We start from the raw sequence: 23969 nt of genomic DNA, 5'->3' as shown, positions 1-23969 counted from the left end.
ATCAGCTGCAGGAGCTGGATTTATGGACACAGCAGGGCAGCTGCAGTCACTTCTAGGATCATGTTCTTGCTGATCCCAGCAGTTTAACCCCTCTTATGTTGCTGTCAATAGTGATAGCGGCAGATTGAGAGTTTGACAAACAGAAGAATTCTGGCAACCCATCGGCACTATCTTAGGCTATGTGCACATGTAGTTTTAGGTGCTGCAGATTTTTCCGCGCGGATTTGGAAAAAGACCTGCGGTGTACCTGCGGATTAGCCTGCGGTTTAGCCCTGCGGGTTTCACACCTTTACAATGGAGAAGGTGTGAAACCGCAGCGGAATCCGCACAAAGAATTGACATGCTGCGGATTTGAACCCGTAGCAAATTCGTGCAGAAAAATCCGCAGCATGTGCACAGCGTTTTTCAGTTTACCATTGAAAGCAATGGTACTGTACAACGCAGCTAAATCTGCTGCGTACCCGCAGAGCCTGAAACGCTGCGGATCCGCAGCAGAATCTTCTTTTCCACTTGCCGTATTTTTTGCGGCCCGTTATAGCGGGCTTTTTTGTGGGCTGTATCGCGACAAAAAAGGCGGTCTGCCGCAATAACAGACTGCAAAAAACTTGTGGTTTGCCGTTTTTCAGTTTTTCAATACTATGGAAGAAGTATTGGGAAAAAAAACGGCGTTCCTTCTGTTTGTTTTTTTTGCAGCCCCATTGATTTTCAATGGGAGCCATGTCCGTACGCCGTGAAAAAGATTGATCTACTTTCCTGGCCGCTAATACGGCCCTCACGGCCATACGGCACACGGCGCACCATGGAATTTTTGTGGGCCGATTTTGAGGCCCCATAGAAATCTATTGAGGCCACAAAAATGGCCAGCAAAAACACGGTATGTGTAAAAGAAGCCTTAACCGGAGGCCTGAGAATGGCCTACAAGACTTACATGCAGGGATTGATATGCTACCTGTCAATCTTACCCTGACAGGATGAGGTAATTACCTATACAATCATAGGACCGCATGTCTCCCTGGGGGACTAAAAAATATTCTATAGAAAAAAATGTTTTTAAATTTTTAAATAAAAAAATAAATTAAAAAAATGACATAAAAAGTGATAAAAAGTTGTATGTATCCCCACACCATTACTGACCCACTGCCAAACCGGTCATGCTGAAGGATGTTGCAGGCAGCAGGTTCACACTCAGCACATGTTAAAGATATGACAGAGTCTGGAGACGCTGTGGAGAACGATCTGCCTGCAACATCCTCCAGCATGACCAGTTTGGCAGTGGGTCAGTAATGGTGTGGGGTGGCATTTCTTTGGAGGGCCGCACAGCCCTACATGTGCTCGCCAGAGGTAGCCTGACTGCCATTAGGTGCTGAGATGACATCCTCAGACCCCTTCTGAGACCATATACTGGTTTGGTTAGCCCTGGGTTCCTCCTAATGCAGGACAATGCCAGACCTCATGTGGCTGGAGTCTGTCTGCAGTTCCTGCAAGATGAAGGCATTGAAGCTATGGACTGGCCCGCCCATTCCCCAGACCCGAATCCGATTGAGCACATCTGGGACAGCATGTCTCGCTCCATACACCAACGTCACGTTGCACCACAGACTGTCCAGGAGTTGACGGATGCTTTAGTCTAGGTCAGGGAGTAGATCCCTCAGGAGAACATCCGCAACCTCATCAGGAGCATGCCCAGGCGTTGTAGGGAGGTCATACAGGCACGTGGAGGCCACACACAATACTGATCATCATTTTGACTTGTTTCCACTGTAATTTTGTCTTCTTTTGAGTTTCATTTTGACTTGTTTCCACTTTCATTTTGGGGGTCTCTCCAAATCCAGGCCTCCATTGATTCAAAAATTTGATTTCCATTGATGATTTTTGTGTGATTATGTTGACAGCACATTCAACTTTGTACAGAACAAAGTATTCAGTGAGAATATTTCATTCATTTAGATCTAGGATGTGTTATTTGAGTGTTCCCTTTATTTTTTTGAGCAGTGTATATTAGATATCAAGTATAATAAAGCTATATTATTAAACTTTGTCTATGGATAAATAGAAAAGGCATGTGTCTCGGAATATGGAATGTCTCCCAATAATTCGATTTTTTTTGTATAAATGAAATAACGCATAAGATAAATTATATAAATCGAGTTTTTTCCCTATTATATCAATTTGCAGAGTAAAGGTAAAATGTCAATAAAACTGATTAGTTAACAATGTAAAAATGACAGAATTTCTGGGGCTTTTTTTGTACATTCTGCCTCCCAAAAATTGTAATAAAAAATTATCTAATAGTCGAATGTATCAGAAAAATAAGCCCTCATAGCATCATTGATGGAAAATTTTAGAGCGTATGGCTTTCAGATTATAGCGACAAACAAATGATTTTTGTCACACGAGCGCTGTGCGTGGTAGCCTGGCAGCTCTCAATAGGACTTCCACGACCAATACTAGTATGGAATCCATTACCAGCTTTTTACTACCTCACTGAGAGCAGCAGGATCTGGGGGAAGAGCAGGGTTGTCAACTATCCAGAAATTCCAAGACAGTCTGTAAAAATATAGCACTTCTTTCTCCTTTGTCATGGCCGTAAGAAAAATTTGAAGCATCTATGAATTTTTGAAGCTGAAGAAACTTCTACAGAATATTTTGACTGTAATGATCATCATTTTATAGTTCAGTTACAGAGCTCATGAAAGCTTGAGTTAAGAACATAACCTATAATCCACGTCTAGTATCAAAATTCATTTTGTGATTGCCCTATTTGGACTAGAAGCTGTCCATAACGCCTACACTGTAGTCCAACAGTTTGGGATCTGATTGCAGATGGGGACACTAGCATGTTGTACCCATTGTACAGTGTTAATACAGTGACAGGTCAGGTTCTCTCACTCATGTGACTGATGCATTGTTGCCACAGGAAGGGTCAGACAGTGTTAAGTCAGGTCACAGCATGACTCTGTGTTTGGATAGCTGTGAGCTCTGATTGCCTGCATTGTGCTGTATTGTGGAAATCTACATATGACCCTTGGCCTTGTCAGCATTCCTGGGGTTAATAGATAATTTGCGTGTAACTTGTAGAAGGTATTATTATCCAGTAATGACAATTTAACAGACAAAAAATTAGGCACAATCCACCAAAGTTAGCTTGCCTAGGAGGCGGCAGGGTTGAGTGTACGTAAACTTTGAAATCTTGTGCTGTCCTGTGATTCACCATCTCCGAAGATCTTGAGATCCGCCAAACTTCTTTTCGGCATGTCTGGAACAGTTTCCATTAATTCCCTTCATCGTGTCGCTGTGGCAGGAGGTACGCATGGTAATGAGATGTCGGGGGTCACTCTTGTAAAACACTGGCTTAGAGACTCTACTGATCTGGTGAGGGACACTTTCACCGCTGTTCCACTATTGGCCAACCCAAAAGCGACTGAGAAATGCGTGAGATACTACGAAAGGGACCTGAACCGCTGCTTCACCTGGGACATCTTGTGGTAAGTAGGCTGTTTAGATAATGGGGGCATTAATAAGTTCAGCTTTGGTTTTTGTTAGTGACCATTAGTGGACGAACAGCATCTGGGATCCCCCTGAAAGGACCATCATGCTTGGCACAATGGCAGCACTTATTTTAATATGTTCAATTGATTAAGTGTCTCAGTGCCAAAAGCTGTAAATCGAATAGGGAGAGGCGTATCGCTAGGTGGGAGACCCTGTTCACATGTGGAAGTAGTAAAAGACACTTATTAATGTTAGCAATTGTCTTTTTTCCTGCAAAAGAGTAAATATGATTCCTACTGTTTGCCTTTAGGTGATTATATTCAGTGTTCCCCAGGATCTGGTTGGGTTTAATCGTAAAGATTTATCTGCTTCCATTCCTCTTGTTACCATTTGTCTTTCATTTCATAGTGTATATCATATAATGTGTCCCACAGCAACCATGTAAAAGTCCTGCTGCTGCAACAATTAAGAAAGGGCATTTTCCCTTTACAGTATTAGCAAAAACAGTGCTTGTTGCAGTATCCTCAAACATGAATGGTTGAGATGTCTCCTTCCCTTATGATTACCAGTTTTCAGTGGCCATTAATGTTCCCCTGCCCCAGACAACACTAACCCTGTCCAAGTGATGATCTCAAACCTAAGCTGGAACAAAGGTTTAGGAGTTCACACGTCACGTTTTTGCCAAACATTTTCGTCCCCAAAAATGGAGCATTTTACAGTCCCAGCAAAGTGAAGGATATTTGTGATATCTCATGCACATGTAGCTTATTTTTTCCTTGTAAATTTGAAGCACTTTTGTATCTGCAGCATGTCAATTATTTAACCATTTTTCACCCATTCTAATGACTGTGACAAACTGCATCAAAAGTCACATAAAAACTAAAGCAAAAATATGAGGTTTTATGCAGCGTTTTTCCTGCAAAAATACATGTTTTTTAATGCAGAAATGTCTACAGCAAATACTTATAGGGGTAACTCCGATCTCCAAGATCCTATCCCAATATGTAGTAGGTGTAATAATAATAATAATAATAATAATAATAATATTAGCAAACCCCTCCAATTAGAACTGTAGTATAGTTCTCCAGATAAGCTATGTCGCTTACCCCATGTGCAGGGCATTGCAGCAGCTTAGGTGTACATGATTACGACCACTAATAGCTAATTAACTGTCAATTGCAAACCTCCAGTAGATTATATATTCAGGATTATGTACTCCAAACAGAACCAGAAAAAGAATAATCCCTAAAAAGTAACTTTTAATTCAATCACTAAAAAGCATAATACAGTAAAATTACCTCAATACATAGAGAGGTAGATAAATAGATAGAGGGTCAGGTAACCAAATGGTTCAATAATTCACAGACAATAAGGGCCAAAAACTACTTCGCCCTAATATGCCCAACCAAGACCCTTCCTGACCGCGGAGGTTGGCACCCTAATTGTTGACGATGTGGCGCCCCCGCTCAACGTCGGCGTCCCTAGTAACGCCCTAGACCTCCCTACATATACAAAAATAGGGGACACAAAAAATACCCATACTCACACCCACAATGCCGAGAATAGTGGAGAGACAATAATTGACTCGCGCTAATAAAAGTGCTAGGTGCTGTAAACTTATCTCGTAGTATAGGACTGTAAACTTATCTCGTAATAGAGGACTGTAAACTTATCTCATAGTCTAAAAATTCTTAATTCACAGAATGGGTATCAGCAGAAAAAATAGAACTTATCTCGTAGTCAAACAAATTATACTACCCTGCTGAAATAAATCAAACCCATAATAGAAAATCTTAGAAAAAACGTATACAGAGAGATCAATGTCGCTAGTTTACAATAAAAGTACACATATTTGTTCAAAATTGAAAACCAGCAACAAACACTGTAAACACTGCACACTTAAATAATGGAAGAATAGTATCTGTTAGACAGCTGTTGCACATGCGCATAAATTTAATCAGCCCAATATGTCCTGAGGCTCAGTCAACCTCAAAAGATGCACACAATGTCAAAATGAGCAACAGTATTGGTATAAGGCGGTACTTCAGGTTGACTGAGCCTCAGGACATATTGGGCTGATTAAATTTATGCGCATGTGCAACAGCTGTCTAACAGATACTATTCTTCCATTATTCCATGGTGTTGTACATGAGAAGGGGGCTACATCCAAATTACAGATATCACTTACAGTAAACAAACTAACAATCACAGACTGATATAGAGGGGAGAGGACCCTGCCCCTGTGGGCTTACATTCTACAGGCTGGTGGGGAAGGAGACAGCAGGTTTGGGGGTTGTGGCAGCTCCAGTGTTGGTGAGGCGGTAGCTCCAGTGGTGGGGAGGAGGTAGCAGGGTCATTGCAGGCTGTAAGCTTTCAAGAAGAGGTGGGTTTTTAGGTTCCATCTGAAGGATCCGAATGTAGTTGATAATCGGACGTGTTGGGGCACAGAATTCCAGCGGATGGGGGCTATTCGGGAGAAGGGACAATCATAAGGGCTTCATCTTGATATAGTAAAAAAATCAGAGATTGGGTTTTTGTCATTTGTCAGTTCAGGAAGACATAGTACTCTGTGGTTCTGTCTGTTACTCTAAGGGGTGGCTCTAAGAGATGTTTCCATCCACTAAGCTCTGAGCCATTTATATGACACAAGATTAGTACTTTTCTTTTGTTATCCTTGTTATTGTATGTGATTGTATATACTGTATTGTTTTGTTCCCATTTTGTAATATCTTTGTATATACACTGCCTACTTTTCCAAATTACATGTATACACACAGTATACAAATGTATAAAACACAATGTACCTATACCTACAGATGACATGGCTCCCCAAACTATCACTGAAGTTTCTACAATCAGTGATGGTTTGGGGAGCCATGCCATCTGTTGGTATAGGTACATTGTGTTTTATCAAGACCAATGTCAGAGCAGCCGTCTACCAGAAATTTTTAGAGCACTTCATGCTTCCCTCTGCCGACAAGCTTTTTTGGAGATGGACATGTCATTCTCCAGCAGGACTTGGCACCTGTTCACACTGCCAAAAGTACCAATACCTGGTTTGCAAACAACAGTATCACTGTGCTTCTGTGCATGATTGGCCAGCAAACTCGCCTGACCTTAACCCCATAAAGAATGTATGGAGTATTGTCAAGAGGAAGATGCGACACCAGACCCCACAATGCAGACAAGCAGAATGCTGCTATCAAAGCAACCTGGGCTTCCATAGCACCTCAGCAGTGCCACAGGCTGATCGCCTCCATGGCATTGATGCAGGAATTGATGCCAAAGAAGCCCGACCAAGCATTGAGAGCATTTACTGATCATACATTTCAGTAGGCCAACATTTCAGATTTAAAAATCATTTTTTTAAGCTGGTGTTATAAAGTATTCTAATTTACTGAGAAAATGACTTCTGGGTTTTCATTGGCTGTAAGCCATAATCAGCAACATTAACAAAAATAAACACGTGAAATACATCACACTGTTTGTAATGACTCTAAATAATATATGAGTTTCACTTTTTGTATTGAAGAACTGAAATAAATTAGCTTTTTGATGATATTCGAATTTTTTGAGATGCACCTGTATATTCCAAGTGTTATAATCGGATGTGATTTCACTGTGAGCTCCCTAATATGCGGCTTAGTAGTGAAAGCAGCTGCGGCCTCGTCCATCAATCGTCATCCATTTGTACAATTATCTTGACGATTGACTTGCGTCCCCTGACAAGAACTATCAATATGGTGAGGGGAGAGACAGTTGTTAGGAGTGAGAAAGTTTTATTGTCCACTAATTGAGGTTTGGTCCATGGGGAACATGCCTTAATAATAATAATAATAATCTTTATTTTTATATAGCGCTAACATATTCCGCAGCGCTTTACAGTTTGCACACATTATCATCACTGTCCCCGATGGGGCTCACAATCTAAATTCCCTATCAATATGCCTTTGGAGTGTGGGAGGAAAACGGAGTACCTGGAGGAAACCCACGCAAACATGGGGAGAACATACAAACTCCTTGCAGATGTTGTTCTTGGTGGGTTTTGAACCCAGGACTCCAGAGCTGCAGTGCAAGGGAGTCTGTCAACCTCAATACTCAAATTAAACCATTTAAACATTCATTTATAGGGGTAGTGGCCCTATAAAAATCATACTTGTAGTATAGATTTCATTTATTTTGTTTTATGTAAAAAGAATTTTACTGCAAAGTAAATGAGGGGGGTTTGGTTCACCCTTGACTTGGCTAAACTATTTGGTGTACTGCTCCGTACTCCAAATTACAATTCTTTGACCCTCCCCTTTTGATGATCGACAGTGCTCCAAGGAGCACTGCCTGTATTGAGTCAGCCGCCCTGCACACAATACCATTGCAGAAGACAAGAGCTCACACAATGTTAGTGTGTGCGGGTATAAGGAGATGAACATACTGAACATTTTCCCCCTTGAAGACACAAGTATTGTTATGGTGTAATATGTATTGTGATATGTGTTATTGATGATAATGTGGTGTTATGCCGGACATTAGGGTTAGTGTTTGGGACTATCCCAGAGTGGGAGGGGCTAAAGTGAAGGGGCATTAGATGATGCCCAGTGCACGTCAGATGCAGACCTAATGACTGAAAAGTAAGCAGTGCCGCAGGATGTGAATGTCCCGAAGTGAGAGGTGACTGAGGTAGTGGATTGCAGGAGTATGGAGAAGGGAAAACTGACATAAGGACAGAGTAACCAACCAAAAACAGGTCCTGAGAGATGATACCTAGCAGAACGGCCCCAAGTTTATGACTCAGAGTGGTAACAGGCAAGGAGGGGACACAGAATGTGAGATGAAAAGAGTACCTCAGGCAGAAGTTCTAAGGCGTCAGTGGCAGAGAAGCTAAATGCCGGCCGTATTGGCAAACTAGTTCCCTTGAGAAGAAAGAAGACATAGAACCGTGGGTTGAAAACAGGACACTCACTAACTGGACTGCTATGCAGAGCTGGTTTGTGGTGAAGGCAGGTGAACTAATGGCGACAGGAACCATACCTGTTAAGAGGAAGGAGCTAAGATTGTGTCTGGAGGAAATGTTTGTTAAGTTGTATACCCACTATCTTCTCTACACAAGCCTCACCAAGTTATCATTCAGTAAAAAGTTTATTTTTGACTCGTGGTCTTCCTCATTGAAGTCCTCAACATCTGGTCCTGGCCAATCAAAGCCATCGGTAACATGTGGCCTGCAAAGGTGTAGCGCCCACCACAGACAAAATCCACACACCCTGCCGTGACCCGTACCTTCATGTAAACTGCTGGGCCGGCTACCTCCCCGTGCCACGTTACACAGGCACCCTCTTATGCCCCTGTTCTGCGAACAGTGGCCACTTGTTGTACACAGGATCGCACAGTAGCAGCCAGCCAGTGCTCACAGGAGATCCTGTCAGTATCTGCCACCTGCTGCATTTAGATCCTATGAGTAGCAAGTGGCTGATGTAGCCGGGACAGGGGGATCACATGGCAACTGCACTCTATGTCATTGTGTGAGCTCATGTATCCAGCAACATCAGTGTGCAGAGCTGAGGATTAGAGATGAGCGACTTTTGGTTTTTTAGGGTCGCGTTTCGTTTCGTGAAACCCGACTTTTCCAAAAGTCGGGTCGAGCAAGATCGTCCGATTATAGGGAAAAGTCGGGGTCGTCCCGAAACACGAAACCCAATGTAAGTCAATGGGGAATAAAAGTCGGCAGTGAGAGGAGGACAGGAAACACACCTACAGTGCCCATTTGAATGCCAAAAGCATCAATTCTTCTTTCTTAAGCTTGTCAACCTTAATTAACTTCATAATACAAGTTACGCACTGAAAAATGGGGGTTATTTGGCTACAAACTGTGGGGGGGGAGGGCTGGCTCCAGGTTTTCATGTGCCCTGGGCGAAAGAGCGCCCCTTTAACACATACCACAACTCATCATGCTCCGATACGGCAGAGAAATAGCGGTATAGTACAATGAAAAATACCTCACTTTTTACATCTCATGACGAGGCCCATCTATTTCTCCATACAGAATCATTGGTCCCATATAATGTTTGAAACAGTATATGATGAGATCCACATAATGCTACAGTATATGTTGGTCCCCATGGATGAAGCTCCACTGTCTTATGGGCCCAAATAATGCTCCAAACATAATGGGCCCCATTTCTAATGCTCTAGTGTATAATGGGCCCTGTAAATGCTGCTCCAGTGTCTGATGTCCACCTTTGGAATGTTCCAGTGTATGGTGGGCCCCATCTATCATTCTCCAGAGTATAGTGCTCCCCAAAAATTGCTGTCCCAACATTGAAAACAATCAAATAAGTCTCCTCGCTAGGGAATCCCTGTACTTGTCTGGACAGGTGCTGTAGCTTGCTTAACAGCTCGCCAGCCGTTCTCACGCCCAGTATGGATTACACGTGATTGCACAAAGGTGAGAAAGGGTACCGTATCCCCAGATAACATGTATGGATAGCGTACACATTCAAAATATATGTCTCAGGAGGCAGGCTCAGACGGTGTTAGGCCCAGTATGGATTGCACGTGATTGCACAAAGGTTAGAAAGGGTACCGTATCCCCGGATAACATGTATGGATAGCGTACACATTCAAAATATATGTCTATACAGCATGAGGCAGGCTCAGACGGTGTTAGGCCCAGTATGGATTGCACGTGATTGCACAAAGGTTAGAAAGGGTACCGTATCCCCGGATAACATGTATGGATAGCGTACACATTCAAAATATATGTCTATACAGCATGAGGCAGGCTCAGACGGTGTTAGGCCCAGTATGGATTGCACGTGATTGCACAAAGGTTAGAAAGGGTACCGTATCCCTGGATAACATGTATGGATAGCGTACACATTCAAAATATATGTCTCAGGAGGCAGGCTCAGACGGTGTTAGGCCCAGTATGGATTGCACAAAGGTTAGAAAGGGTACCGTATCCCCGGATAACATGTATGGATAGCGTACACATTCAAAATATATGTCTATACAGCATGAGGCAGGCTCAGACGGTGTTAGGCCCAGTATGGATTGCACGTGATTGCACAAAGGTTAGAAAGGGTACCGTATCCCTGGATAACATGTATGGATAGCGTACACATTCAAAATATATGTCTATACAGCATGAGGCAGGCTCAGACGGTGTTAGGCCCAGTATGGATTGCACGTGATTGCACAAAGGTTAGAAAGGGTACCGTATCCCTGGATAACAAGTATGGATAGCGTACACATTCAAAATATATGTCTCAGGAGGCAGGCTCAGACGGTGTTAGGCCCAGTATGGATTGCACAAAGGTTAGAAAGGGTACAGTATCCCTGGATAACATGTATGGATAGCGTACACATTCAAAATATATGTCTCAGGAGGCAGGCTCAGACGGTGTTAGGCCCTGTATGGATTGCACGTGATTGCACAAAGGTTAGAAAGGGTACCGTATCCCTGGATAACATGTATGGATAGCGTACACATTCAAAATATATGTCTATACAGCATGAGGCAGGCTCAGACGGTGTTAGGCCCAGTATGGATTGCACGTGATTGCACAAAGGTTAGAAAGGGTACCGTATCCCTGGATAACATGTATGGATAGCGTACACATTCAAAATATATGTCTCAGGAGGCAGGCTCAGACGGTGTCAGGCACAGTATGGATTTGACGGCCCAGATTACACAGCGGAGGAGCAGGGAGAGGTAAAGATTGCAAATGCTGGGGCCCTGCCCAAGCAAGGGGGGCCCACTCGTGGGCGTCGGTACTGGCACTGGGCCCCTCATAGTACAGCGGTGTGTCTGACGGCGGGTTTGCACCACCACCGTCAGAGACACTTGATTGCACTATGAGGGACCCTGTGCCAGTGCCCGCGCCCAAGAGTCGGCCTACCCACCTGTCCAGGGCAACGGCACTCGCACGGTGTCGTGCGGTAGGTGGTGACCCCGGCCATGGGGGGGAGGCAGCACAGTTAGGGAGTTTTAGAAAGTGGCATATGTTGATGTTGGACATTCAGCTGATGCAAAAGGCGAAATAGGTGAAGTACCAGGAAGAGGTGGACCAAAGCAAGCCATTTTTCTGTCACCCTATGTGTCATCAGGGGAAGGTGGGACAAAATCCTTGGAAACCCATGCGTGGTTCATTTTAATGAAGGTTAGATCATCCACATTTTGGGTTGACAGACGGGTCCTTTTTTCTGTCAGGATTGATCCAGCTGCACTGAAGACTCTTTCCGATAGCACACTTGCAGCTGGGCAAGCGAGCTCCTGTAAGGCATATTGTGCCAATTCAGGCCAGGTGTCCAGTTTAGCGGCCCAATAGTCAAAGGGGAATGACCTGTGTGGGAGAACATCGATATGGGAGGAAAAGTAGTTTGTAACCATAGTTGACAACTGCTGTCTCCTGTCACTTTCCATCGATGCAGTATTACCAGTTGTGTGAGCGGTATTTGAAAAATCAGTCCACAACATTGTCATGAAACCCCTGTCTCCAACGCCACTTCTGCTGTGTGCACCGCGAACACCTCTGCCAAGCTGCCCCTGGCCCGTACGGCTCGTGTGAGAACCATCACCGCTGCTGTGTGCTGGGAATGCCTCAAGCAACCGATTTACCAGAGTTGCTTGTTTATTAGCCAATATTAGGTCAAGGTTCTCCTGTGGCATGATGTTTTGTAATTTGCCTTTATAGCGTGGATCCAGGATGCTGGCCAACCAGTAGTCGTCATCGTTCATCATTTTGGCAATGCGGGGGTCCCTTTTTAGGATCTGCAAGGCATAATCTGACATGTGGGCCAATGTTCCCAGTGTCAATGATGCACTGCGAGTGCTGGGTGGAGGAGCACTTTCTGGCAAATCCACATCCCTCCAGTCACGCACAAACCCTGTACCAGACCTTGCCACGCCAACATTTTCACTTGCCCCACGAGATGCATCCTCCTCCCCTAAGTAATCATCCCCATCATCCTCCTCCTCCTCCTCTTCTTCCTCCACCTCGTCCAGGAGAGGTCCCTGAGCAGACAATGGCTGAATGTCATCAAGGATTCCCTCCTCCTCTTCCTCCTCATCAACATTGGCTGCAGACGCCTGCTCCTTAAGGTGCGTCAAAGTTTGCATGAGCAGACGCATAAGTGGGATGCTCATGCTTAGGATGGCGTCGTCTGCGCTTACCAGCCGTGTGCATTCCTCAAAACACTGAAGGACTTTACAAAGGTCTTTCAGCTTCGACCACTGCACACCTGTCAACTCCATGTCTGCTCTCAAAGTGCCTGGCCGTGTATCCTCCCACAAATGCATTATGGCCTGCCTCTGCTCGCACAGCCGCTCCACCATGTGCAGGGTGGAGTTCCACCTTGTTGCAATGTCGATAATGAGGCGGTGGTTGGGAAGGTGGAGCAATCGCTGCAGCTTCTGCATACGAACGGAGTGTACAGGCGACCGGCGGATGTGCGCGCACAGTCTTCACACCTTCTGGAGCAGGGCTGTTAACTCCGGATAATTTTTGAGGAAGCACTGCACCACCAGGTTCAAGGTGTGAGCCAAGCAAGGTATGTGGCTGAGTTTTGAAAGGGCTATGGCTGCCACAAAATTACGGCCGTTATCACTAACTACCTTGCCTGCCTCAAGATGTACACTACCCAGCCATGACTCAGTTTGTCGCTTCAAGTACTTGGCCAGCACCTCGGCGGTGTGTCTGTCGCCCAAACACATCATCTGCAACACAGCCTGCTGACGCTTTCCACTAGCTGCTCGATAGGGGGACACATCGTGTGCAACAGTGGCAGCTGCAGATGGAGTGCTCGTACGACTGCGCTCTGTGGACGAGCTTTCGCTTCTGGAGGAGGTGGAGGAGGAGGAGGGTCGAACGCCTACAGCCAACTGTTTCCTATACCGTGGGCTAGGCAGCACTGTCCCACCACCGCTGTCCCCTGTGGACCCTGCATCCACCACATTAACCCAGTGCGCAGTGATGGACACGTAACGGCCCTGGCCATGCCGACTGGACCATGCATCAGTTGTGAGGTGCACCTTTCCGCTCACTGACTGCTTGAGTGCATGGACAATGCGGTCTTTCACATGATGGTGGAGGGCTGGGATGGCTTTGCGAGAGAAGAAGTGGCGACTGGGTAGGTCATAGCGTGGTACTGCATAGGCCATGAGTTCGCGGAAAGCTGTGCTTTCCACCAACCGAAAGGGCATCATCTCAAACGAGATTAGTTTGGCAATGTGGGCGTTCAAACCCAGTGTACGCGGATGAGAGACTGAGTACTTTCTTGACCTACTCATAGTGTCTGGGAGGGTGAGCTGGACTTGAGAGCTGCATATGGTGGAAGTAGCGGTGGACAGGGCGGACTGAGAGAGGGTTGATGATGGTGATGGAGTTGGTGTTCTTTCTGATGGTCTAGAATCAGTCTTTCGTTGATATAACAGTGGGATTCCCTGACTGCTGTGGCCTTGCAACGACACCTCAACATTTGCTGCTGTGCTAACCGGTGGGCTTACAGTGGGGGAAACAATGTAGCGTTGCTGACTACCTTCGTTGTGATCAGTTGCACATGTGGCACTTGAGGTTTGGTGTTGTGTCCACACTTGCAAGTGCATGCTGGTTAAATGTCTAAGCATGCAACTGGTATTCAAATTTTTCAGATTTTTCCCTCGGCTAAAGGTCTTTGCGCACTTCTTACAGATAACCTTGGCCTGATCATGAGGATTTTGTTCAAAAAAGTGCCACACTGCACTCTTCCTACTTTGGCAGACATTTTGCGGCCTAGCACGCTGTGATCTTTTGACCCTCTGGACAAGCTGTCCAGCAACTCTTTTGATGTTTGGAACCTGTCTTTGGAGTGCTCCGGGCCTGCCAGATAACAGCTGTTGCGATGTCGATGTCTGCTGTGGATGCTCCTCATCTGAGCTATAGGAAGCAGCACCCTCTTCCCCCAATGGATGCCAATCTGGGTCAACAACTGGGTCATCCATCACCTCCTCTTCTATGTCATGTGCACCTTCCTCTGTGTCACCGTGTATGGTGGTATAGTGTGCGGGAAGGGGCACCTGAGTCTCATCAGGGTCAGAATCTGGCTCTGTACACTGCGAGGACAATGTAGTGCTCTGAGTGAATGTACCAGCAGAATCATCCATCAGCGGCTGTGCATCAGTGCACTCCATGTCAGATTCATCTTGGCCTGGGTAATTCACCATTTCACTTGATAATCCAGGCATGGTATGTGAAAACAGCTCCATGGAGTAATCAGTAGTATGGCCTGCGTCATCCTTCAATCTTGGTTGGGGTGAAGGACACAAGGAAAGGTGTGGTTCATGAACATGAGCCTCCAATGACGACTCAGTGCTTTTACTTTTTACAACTGAAGAAGAGGAGGCGATAGAGCTGGAGGCTGAGTCAGCAATGTAAGACAAAACTTTTTCCTGATGCTCTGGCTTTAAAAGCGGTTTGCCAACTCCTAGAAAACTAAGCGTTCGAGGCCTTATGTAGCCAGACGATGAGGCAGGCTCAACACCTCCTGCATTCGGTCCTATTTTGCTCTTGCCACTACCATCAGATCCACCACCAACACCATCATTACCAGCTGCCAACCCCCGCCCAATTCCACGGCCTCTTCCACCAGCCTTCCTCATTTTTGGTAGAAATGTAGACAAAATCCAACAAACTATATAGTATGTAAAACAAGGTGTCTATAGGACAGGGGAGATTTTGAATTTCTGCACACACTTTTGGACACTGGACACTTTTGGATTGTGTGAGGCCCACTGATATCTGAGCGCTATGTGACAGGCTCGATGGCACAGCTGTGACCTAAATGACTAGAGAATAAGTGAGATTTTGAATCTCTCCACACACTTTTGGACACTGGACACTTTTGGATTGTGTGAGGCCCACTGATATCTGAGCGCTATGTGACAGGCTCGATGGCACAGCTGTGACCTAAGTGACTAGAGAATAAGTGAGATTTTGAATCTCTGCACACACTTTTGGACACTGGACACTTTTGGATTGTGTGAGGCCCAATGAATATCTGAGCGCTATGTGACAAGCTCGATGGCACAGCTGTGACCTAAGTAACTAGAGGATAAGGGAGATTGGATTGCTTTTAAAAAAGCAGTTTGCGGAGCAGTGGGTAAACAGCAATGCCAGCCTGTCAGGAAGCCTTAAAAGGCAGCCCAACAACCAACACCACTGATACACCACTATATAGCCTCCCCTTGCACTGCACACAGTGACTGGTGTGTTGTGCAGGCCAAATTGCTATCAGCAGCAGAAGCAGTTTTTTTTTCTTCTCAGCAGGACAAAAAAAAAAAATTGGGATTGCTTTTAAAAAAGCAGTTTGAGGCCCAATGAATATCTGAGCGCTATGTGACAGGCTCGATGGCACAGCTGTGACCAAAGTGACTAGAGGATAAGGGAGATTGGATTGCTTTTAAAAAAGCAGTTTGCGGAGCAGTGGGTAAACAGCAATGCCAGCCTGTCAGGAAGCCTTAGAAGGCAGCCCAACAACCAACACCACTGATACACCACTATATAGCCTCCCCTTGCACTGCACACACAGTGACTGGTGTGTTGTGCAGGCCAAATCGCTAGCAGCAGAAGCAGTTTTTTGGTCTTCTTCCCTGCCTAACGCTCTCCCTACAGAATCAGCAGCAACCTCTCCCTATACTGAGATCGGCAGAAGTAAGATGGCGGTCGGCGTGCACGCCCTTTTATACCCCCTGTGACGCCCACCAAAGCAAGCCAATCACTTGCATGCCCTTCTGAAAGATGGTGGTGACCCGTGCCTATGTCATCACGTTGCCCACAGTGTCCGAGGATCCTGATTGGCTGAAAAAGAGCGCAAAACAAACTTTTGAAACGCGACTTTGGCGCGTAAGTCGCCGACCTCGTGGCCGACCTCATCCTAGGGTCGGGTTTCGTTTCATGAAACCCGACTTTGCCAAAAGTCGGCGACTTTTGAATTTTTTCGACCCGTTTCGCTCAACTCTACTGAGGATTTAATGCAGGCAGTAGAGTTGAGCGAAACGGGTCGAAAAAATTCAAAAGTCGCCGACTTTTGGCAAAGTCGGGTTTCATGAAACGAAACCCGACCCTAGGATGAGGTCGGCCACGAGGTCGGCGACTTACGCGCCAAAGTCGCGTTTCAAAAGTTTGTTTTGCGCTCTTTTTCAGCCAATCAGGATCCACGGACACTGTGGGCAACGTGATGACATAGGCACGGGTCACCACCATCTTTCAGAAGGGCATGCAAGTGATTGGCTTGCTTTGGTGGGCGTCACAGGGGGTATAAAAGGGCGTGCACGCCGACCGCCATCTTACTTCTGCCGATCTCAGTAGAGGGAGAGGTTGCTGCTGATTCTGTAGGGAGAGCGTTAGGCAGGGAAGAAGACCAAAAAACTGCTTCTGCTGCTAGCGATTTGGCCTGCACAACACACCAGTCACTGTGTGTGCAGTGCAAGGGGAGGCTATATAGTGGTGTATCAGTGGTGTTGGTTGTTGGGCTGCCTTCTAAGGCTTCCTGACAGGCTGGCATTGCTGTTTACCCACTGCTCCGCAAACTGCTTTTTTAAAAGCAATCCAATCTCCCTTATCCTCTAGTCACTTTGGTCACAGCTGTGCCATCGAGCCTGTCACATAGCGCTCAGATATTCATTGGGCCTCAAACTGCTTTTTTAAAAGCAATCCCAATTTTTTTTTTTTGTCCTGCTGAGAAGAAAAAAAAACTGCTTCTGCTGCTGATAGCAATTTGGTCTGCACAACACACCAGTCACTGTGTGCAGTGCAAGGGGAGGCTATATAGTGGTGTATCAGTGGTGTTGGTTGTTGGGCTGCCTTTTAAGGCTTCCTGACAGGCTGGCATTGCTGTTTACCCACTGCTCTGCAAACTGCTTTTTTAAAAGCAATCCAATCTCCCTTATCCTCTAGTCACTTAGGTCACAGCTGTGCCATCGAGCCTGTCACATAGCGCTCAGATATCAGTGGGCCTCACACAATCCAAAAGTGTCCAGTGTCCAAAAGTGTGTGCAGAAATTCAAAATCTCCCCTGTCCTATAGACACCTTGTTTTACATACTATATAGTTTGTTGGATTTTGTCTACATTTCTACCAAAAATGAGGAAGGCTGGTGGAAGAGGCCGTGGAATTGGGCGGGGGTTGGCAGCTGGTAATGATGGTGTTGGTGGTGGATCTGATGGTAGTGGCAAGAGCAAAATAGGACCGAATGCAGGAGGTGTTGAGCCTGCCTCATCGTCTGGCTACATAAGGCCTCGAACGCTTAGTTTTCTAGGAGTTGGCAAACCGCTTTTAAAGCCAGAGCATCAGGAAAAAGTTTTGTCTTACATTGCTGACTCAGCCTCCAGCTCTATCGCCTCCTCTTCTTCAGTTGTAAAAAGTAAAAGCACTGAGTCGTCATTGGAGGCTCATGTTCATGAACCACACCTTTCCTTGTGTCCTTCACCCCAACCAAGATTGAAGGATGATGCAGGCCATACTACTGATTACTCCATGGAGCTGTTTTCACATACCATGCCTGGATTATCAAGTGAAATGGTGAATTACCCAGGCCAAGATGAATCTGACATGGAGTGCACTGATGCACAGCCGCTGATGGATGATTCTGCTGGTACATTCACTCAGAGCACTACATTGTCCTCGCAGTGTACAGAGCCAGATTCTGACCCTGATGAGACTCAGGTGCCCCTTCCCGCACACTATACCACCATACACGGTGACACAGAGGAAGGTGCACATGACATAGAAGAGGAGGTGATGGATGACCCAGTTGTTGACCCAGATTGGCATCCATTGGGGGAAGAGGGTGCTGCTTCCTATAGCTCAGATGAGGAGCATCCACAGCAGACATCGACATTGCAACAGCTGTTATCTGGCAGGCCCGGAGCACTCCAAAGACAGGTTCCAAACATCAAAAGAGTTGCTGGACAGCTTGTCCAGAGGGTCAAAAGATCACAGCGTGCTAGGCCGCAAAATGTCTGCCAAAGTAGGAAGAGTGCAGTGTGGCACTTTTTTGCACAAAATCCTCATGATCAGGCCAAGGTTATCTGTAAGAAGTGCGCAAAGACCTTTAGCCGAGGGAAAAATCTGAAAAATTTGAATACCAGTTGCATGCTTAGACATTTAACCAGCATGCACTTGCAAGCGTGGACACAACACCAAACCTCAAGTGCCACATGTGCAACTGATCACAACGAAGGTAGTCAGCAACGCTACATTGTTTCCCCCACTGTAAGCCCACCGGTTAGCACAGCAGCAAATGTTGAGGTGTCGTTGCAAGGCCACAGCAGTCAGGGAATCCCACTGTTATATCAACGAAAGACTGATTCTAGGCCATCAGAAAGAACACCAACTCCATCACCATCATCAACCCTCTCTCAGTCCACCCTGTCCACCGCTACTTCCACCATATGCAGCTCTCAAGTCCAGCTCACCCTCCCAGACACTATGAGTAGGTCAAGAAAGTACTCAGTCTCTCATCCGCGTACACTGGGTTTGAACGCCCACATTGCCAAACTAATCTCGTTTGAGATGATGCCCTTTCGGTTGGTGGAAAGCACAGCTTTCCGCGAACTCATGGCCTATGCAGTACCACGCTATGACCTACCCAGTCGCCACTTCTTCTCTCGCAAAGCCATCCCAGCCCTCCACCATCATGTGAAAGACCGCATTGTCCATGCACTCAAGCAGTCAGTGAGCGGAAAGGTGCACCTCACAACTGATGCATGGTCCAGTCGGCATGGCCAGGGCCGTTACGTGTCCATCACTGCGCACTGGGTTAATGTGGTGGATGCAGGGTCCACAGGGGACAGCGGTGGTGGGACAGTGCTGCCTAGCCCACGGTATAGGAAACAGTTGGCTGTAGGCGTTCGACCCTCCTCCTCCTCCACCTCCTCCAGAAGCGAAAGCTCGTCCACAGAGCGCAGTCGTACGAGCACTCCATCTGCAGCTGCCACTGTTGCACACGATGTGTCCCCCTATCGAGCAGCTAGTGGAAAGCGTCAGCAGGCTGTGTTGCAGATGATGTGTTTGGGCGACAGACACACCGCCGAGGTGCTGGCCGAGTACTTGAGGCGACAAACTGAGTCATGGCTGGGTAGTGTACATCTTGAGGCAGGCAAGGTAGTTAGTGATAACGGCCGTAATTTTGTGGCAGCCATAGCCCTTTCAAAACTCAGCCACATACCTTGCTTGGCTCTCACCTTGAACCTGGTGGTGCAGTGCTTCCTCAAAAATTATCCGGAGTTAACAGCCCTGCTCCAGAAGGTGCGAAGACTGTGCGCGCACATCCGCCGATCGCCTGTACACTCCGTTCGTATGCAGAAGCTGCAGCGATTGCTCCACCTTCCCAACCACCGCCTCATTATCGACATTGCAACAAGGTGGAACTCCACCCTGCACATGGTGGAGCGGCTGTGCGAGCAGAGGCAGGCCATAATGCATTTGTGGGAGGATACACGGCCAGGCACTTTGAGAGCAGACATGGAGTTGACAGGTGTGCAGTGGTCGAAGCTGAAAGACCTTTGTAAAGTCCTTCAGTGTTTTGAGGAATGCACACGGCTGGTAAGCGCAGACGACGCCATCCTAAGCATGAGCATCCCACTTATGCGTCTGCTCATGCAAACTTTGACGCACCTTAAGGAGCAGGTGTCTGCAGCCAATGTTGATGAGGAGGAAGAGGAGGAGGGAATCCTTGATGACATTCAGCCATTGTCTGCTCAGGGACCTCTCCTGGACGAGGTGGAGGAAGAAGAGGAGGAGGAGGAGGATGATGGGGATGATTACTTAGGGGAGGAGGATGCATCTCGTGGGGCAAGTGAAAATGTTGGCGTGGCAAGGTCTGGTACAGGGTTTGTGCGTGACTGGAGGGATGTGGATTTGCCAGAAAGTGCTCCTCCACCCAGCACTCGCAGTGCATCATTGACACCGGGAACATTGGCCCACATGTCAGATTATGCCTTGCAGATCCTAAAAAGGGACCCCCGCATTGCCAAAATGATGAACGATGACGACTACTGGTTGGCCAGCATCCTGGATCCACGCTATAAAGGCAAATTACAAAACATCATGCCACAGGAGAACCTTGACCTAATATTGGCTAATAAACAAGCAACTCTGGTAAATCGGTTGCTTGAGGCATTCCCAGCACACAGCAGCGGTGATGGTTCTCACACGAGCCGTACGGGCCAGGGGCAGCTTGGCAGAGGTGTTCGTGGTGCACACAGCAGAAGTGGCGTTGGAGACAGGGGTTTCATGACAATGTTGTGGACTGATTTTTCAAACACCGCTCACACAACTGGTAATACTGCATCGATGGAAAGTGACAGGAGACAGCAGTTGTCAACTATGGTTACAAACTACTTTTCCTCCCATATCGATGTTCTCCCACACAGGTCATTCCCCTTTGACTATTGGGCCGCTAAACTGGACACCTGGCCTGAATTGGCACAATATGCCTTACAGGAGCTCGCTTGCCCAGCTGCAAGTGTGCTATCGGAAAGAGTCTTCAGTGCAGCTGGATCAATCCTGACAGAAAAAAGGACCCGTCTGTCAACCCAAAATGTGGATGATCTAACCTTCATTAAAATGAACCACGCATGGGTTTCCAAGGATTTTGTCCCACCTTCCCCTGATGACACATAGGGTGACAGAAAAATGGCTTGCTTTGGTCCACCTCTTCCTGGTACTTCACCTATTTCGCCTTTTGCATCAGCTGAATGTCCAACATCAACATATGCCACTTTCTAAAACTCCCTAACTGTGCTGCCTCGCCCCCATGGCCGGGGTCACCACCTACCGCACGACACCGTGCGAGTGCCGTTGCCCTGGACAGGTGGGTAGGCCGACTCTTGGGCGCGGGCACTGGCACAGGGTCCCTCATAGTGCAATCAAGTGTCTCTGACGGTGGTGGTGCACACCCGCCGTCAGACACACCGCTGTACTATGAGGGGCCCAGTGCCAGTACCGACGCCCACGAGTGGGCCCCCCTTGCTTGGGCAGGGCCCCAGCATTTGCAATCTTTACCTCTCCCTGCTCCTCCGCTGTGTAATCTGGGCCGTCAAATCCATACTGTGCCTGACACCGTCTGAGCCTGCCTCCTGAGACATATATTTTGAATGTGTACGCTATCCATACATGTTATCCAGGGATACGGTACCCTTTCTAACCTTTGTGCAATCACGTGCAATCCATACTGGGCCTAACACCGTCTGAGCCTGCCTCCTGAGACATATATTTTGAATGTGTACGCTATCCATACATGTTATCCAGGGATACGGTACCCTTTCTAACCTTTGTGCAATCACGTGCAATCCATACAGGGCCTAACACCGTCTGAGCCTGCCTCCTGAGACATATATTTTGAATGTGTACGCTATCCATACTTGTTATCCAGGGATACGGTACCCTTTCTAACCTTTGTGCAATCACGTGCAATCCATACTGGGCCTAACACCGTCTGAGCCTGCCTCATGCTGTATAGACATATATTTTGAATGTGTACGCTATCCATACATGTTATCCAGGGATACGGTACCCTTTCTAACCTTTGTGCAATCACGTGCAATCCATACTGGGCCTAACACCGTCTGAGCCTGCCTCATGCTGTATAGACATATATTTTGAATGTGTACGCTATCCATACATGTTATCCGGGGATACGGTACCCTTTCTAACCTTTGTGCAATCACGTGCAATCCATACTGGGCCTAACACCGTCTGAGCCTGCCTCCTGAGACATATATTTTGAATGTGTACGCTATCCATACATGTTATCCAGGGATACGGTACCCTTTCTAACCTTTGTGCAATCACGTCCAATCCATACTGGGCCTAACACCGTCTGAGCTTGCCTCATGCTGTATAGACATATATTTTGAATGTGTACGCTATCCATACATGTTATCCAGGGATACGGTACCCTTTCTAACCTTTGTGCAATCACGTGCAATCCATACTGGGCCTAACACCGTCTGAGCCTGCCTCCTGAGACATATATTTTGAATGTGTACGCTATCCATACATGTTATCTGGGGATACGGTACCCTTTCTCACCTTTGTGCAATCACGTGTAATCCATACTGGGCGTGAGAACGGCTGGCGAGCTGTTAAGCAAGCTACAGCACTTGTCCAGACAAGTACAGGGATTCCCTAGCGAGGAGACTTATTTGATTGTTTTCAATGTTGGGACAGCAATTTTTGGGGAGCACTATACTCTGGAGAATGATAGATGGGGCCCACCATACACTGGAACATTCCAAAGGTGGACATCAGACACTGGAGCAGCATTTACAGGGCCCATTATACACTAGAGCATTAGAAATGGGGCCCATTATGTTTGGAGCATTATTTGGGCCCATAAGACAGTGGAGCTTCATCCATGGGGACCAACATATACTGTAGCATTATGTGGAGCTCATCATATACTGTTTCAAACATTATATGGGACCAATGATTCTGTATGGAGAAATAGATGGGCCTCGTCATGAGATGTAAAAAGTGAGGTATTTTTCATTGTACTATACCGCTATTTCTCTGCCGTATCGGAGCATGATGAGTTGTGGTATGTGTTAAAGGGGCGCTCTTTCGCCCAGGGCACATGAAAACCTGGAGCCAGCCCTCCCCCCCCACAGTTTGTAGCCAAATAACCCCCATTTTTCAGTGCGTAACTTGTATTATGAAGTTAATTAAGGTTTACAAGCTTAAGAAAGAAGAATTGATGCTTTTGGCATTCAAATGGGCACTGTAGGTGTGTTTCCTGTCCTCCTCTCACTGCCGACTTTTATTCCCCATTGACTTACATTGGGTTTCGTGTTTCGGGACGACCCCGACTTTTCCCTATAATCGGACGATCTTGCTCGACCCGACTTTTGGAAAAGTCGGGTTTCACGAAACGAAACGCGACCCTAAATAACCAAAAGTCGCTCAACTCTAGCAGGCAGTATTTCTTGGAGTATTGGGAACCATCATAAGGCCAAATTCAGAGAGCCGTATGAAAATTGGACCAGTCACATCTGCAAATTGCTAACATGACTAGCTCCATTTTCAGCTCTGTGTGCCCGTCTGCATATCAGATGAGTGCAGGAGTTGCCTACCATTTACATGCAATTGTCTGGTCTATAAATCGGGCCAGAACCAGAATAATGTATCCTGAAATTTTTTTTCCATGCTGACCATTGGTCCATGTGGAAAGTCAGCCATGTGCATTCTCGTTGTGTTCGTCCATGGTGCATATGGACACACGCTCGGATAATATGCATGTCTGAACAAGCCCTAAGACGGAGGATAGTAATTGAGGGGGCGGAACAGCGTACCAAGCAGTTCTCCATACTAAAGATACATTAAAGCCCTCATTTACTTTATGATAAAATTGTTTTTAAATTAAACAAAGTAATTTAAATCTGTACCACAAGTATGATTTTTTTATAAGTGCTAAGTACCTTATATGAAAATATAAATGGTTTAATTTGA

At 46.5% G+C, this 23969-nt stretch overlaps 1 protein-coding gene across 1 annotated transcript in view; it reads left to right on the top strand.

Annotated features, from left to right (window-relative positions):
- Nucleotides 1-3252: 3252 nt before the first annotated feature.
- ACY3 (aminoacylase 3) overlaps nt 3253-23969 on the top strand; it is a 190768-nt gene continuing 170051 nt past the window's right edge. Inside the window, exon 1 of the mRNA XM_073563400.1 lies at nt 3253-3485. Within this exon, the coding sequence (XP_073419501.1) occupies nt 3253-3485 (233 nt within the window). The remainder of the gene's footprint in view (nt 3486-23969) is intronic.

This window comes from Dendrobates tinctorius, unplaced genomic scaffold, assembly GCF_039654945.1.
Source record: "Dendrobates tinctorius isolate UK_male_01 unplaced genomic scaffold, ASM3965494v1 ptg000387l, whole genome shotgun sequence".
Lineage (NCBI taxonomy): Eukaryota > Metazoa > Chordata > Amphibia > Anura > Dendrobatidae > Dendrobates > Dendrobates tinctorius.
This window is presented reverse-complemented; position numbering and strand designations above follow the sequence as displayed.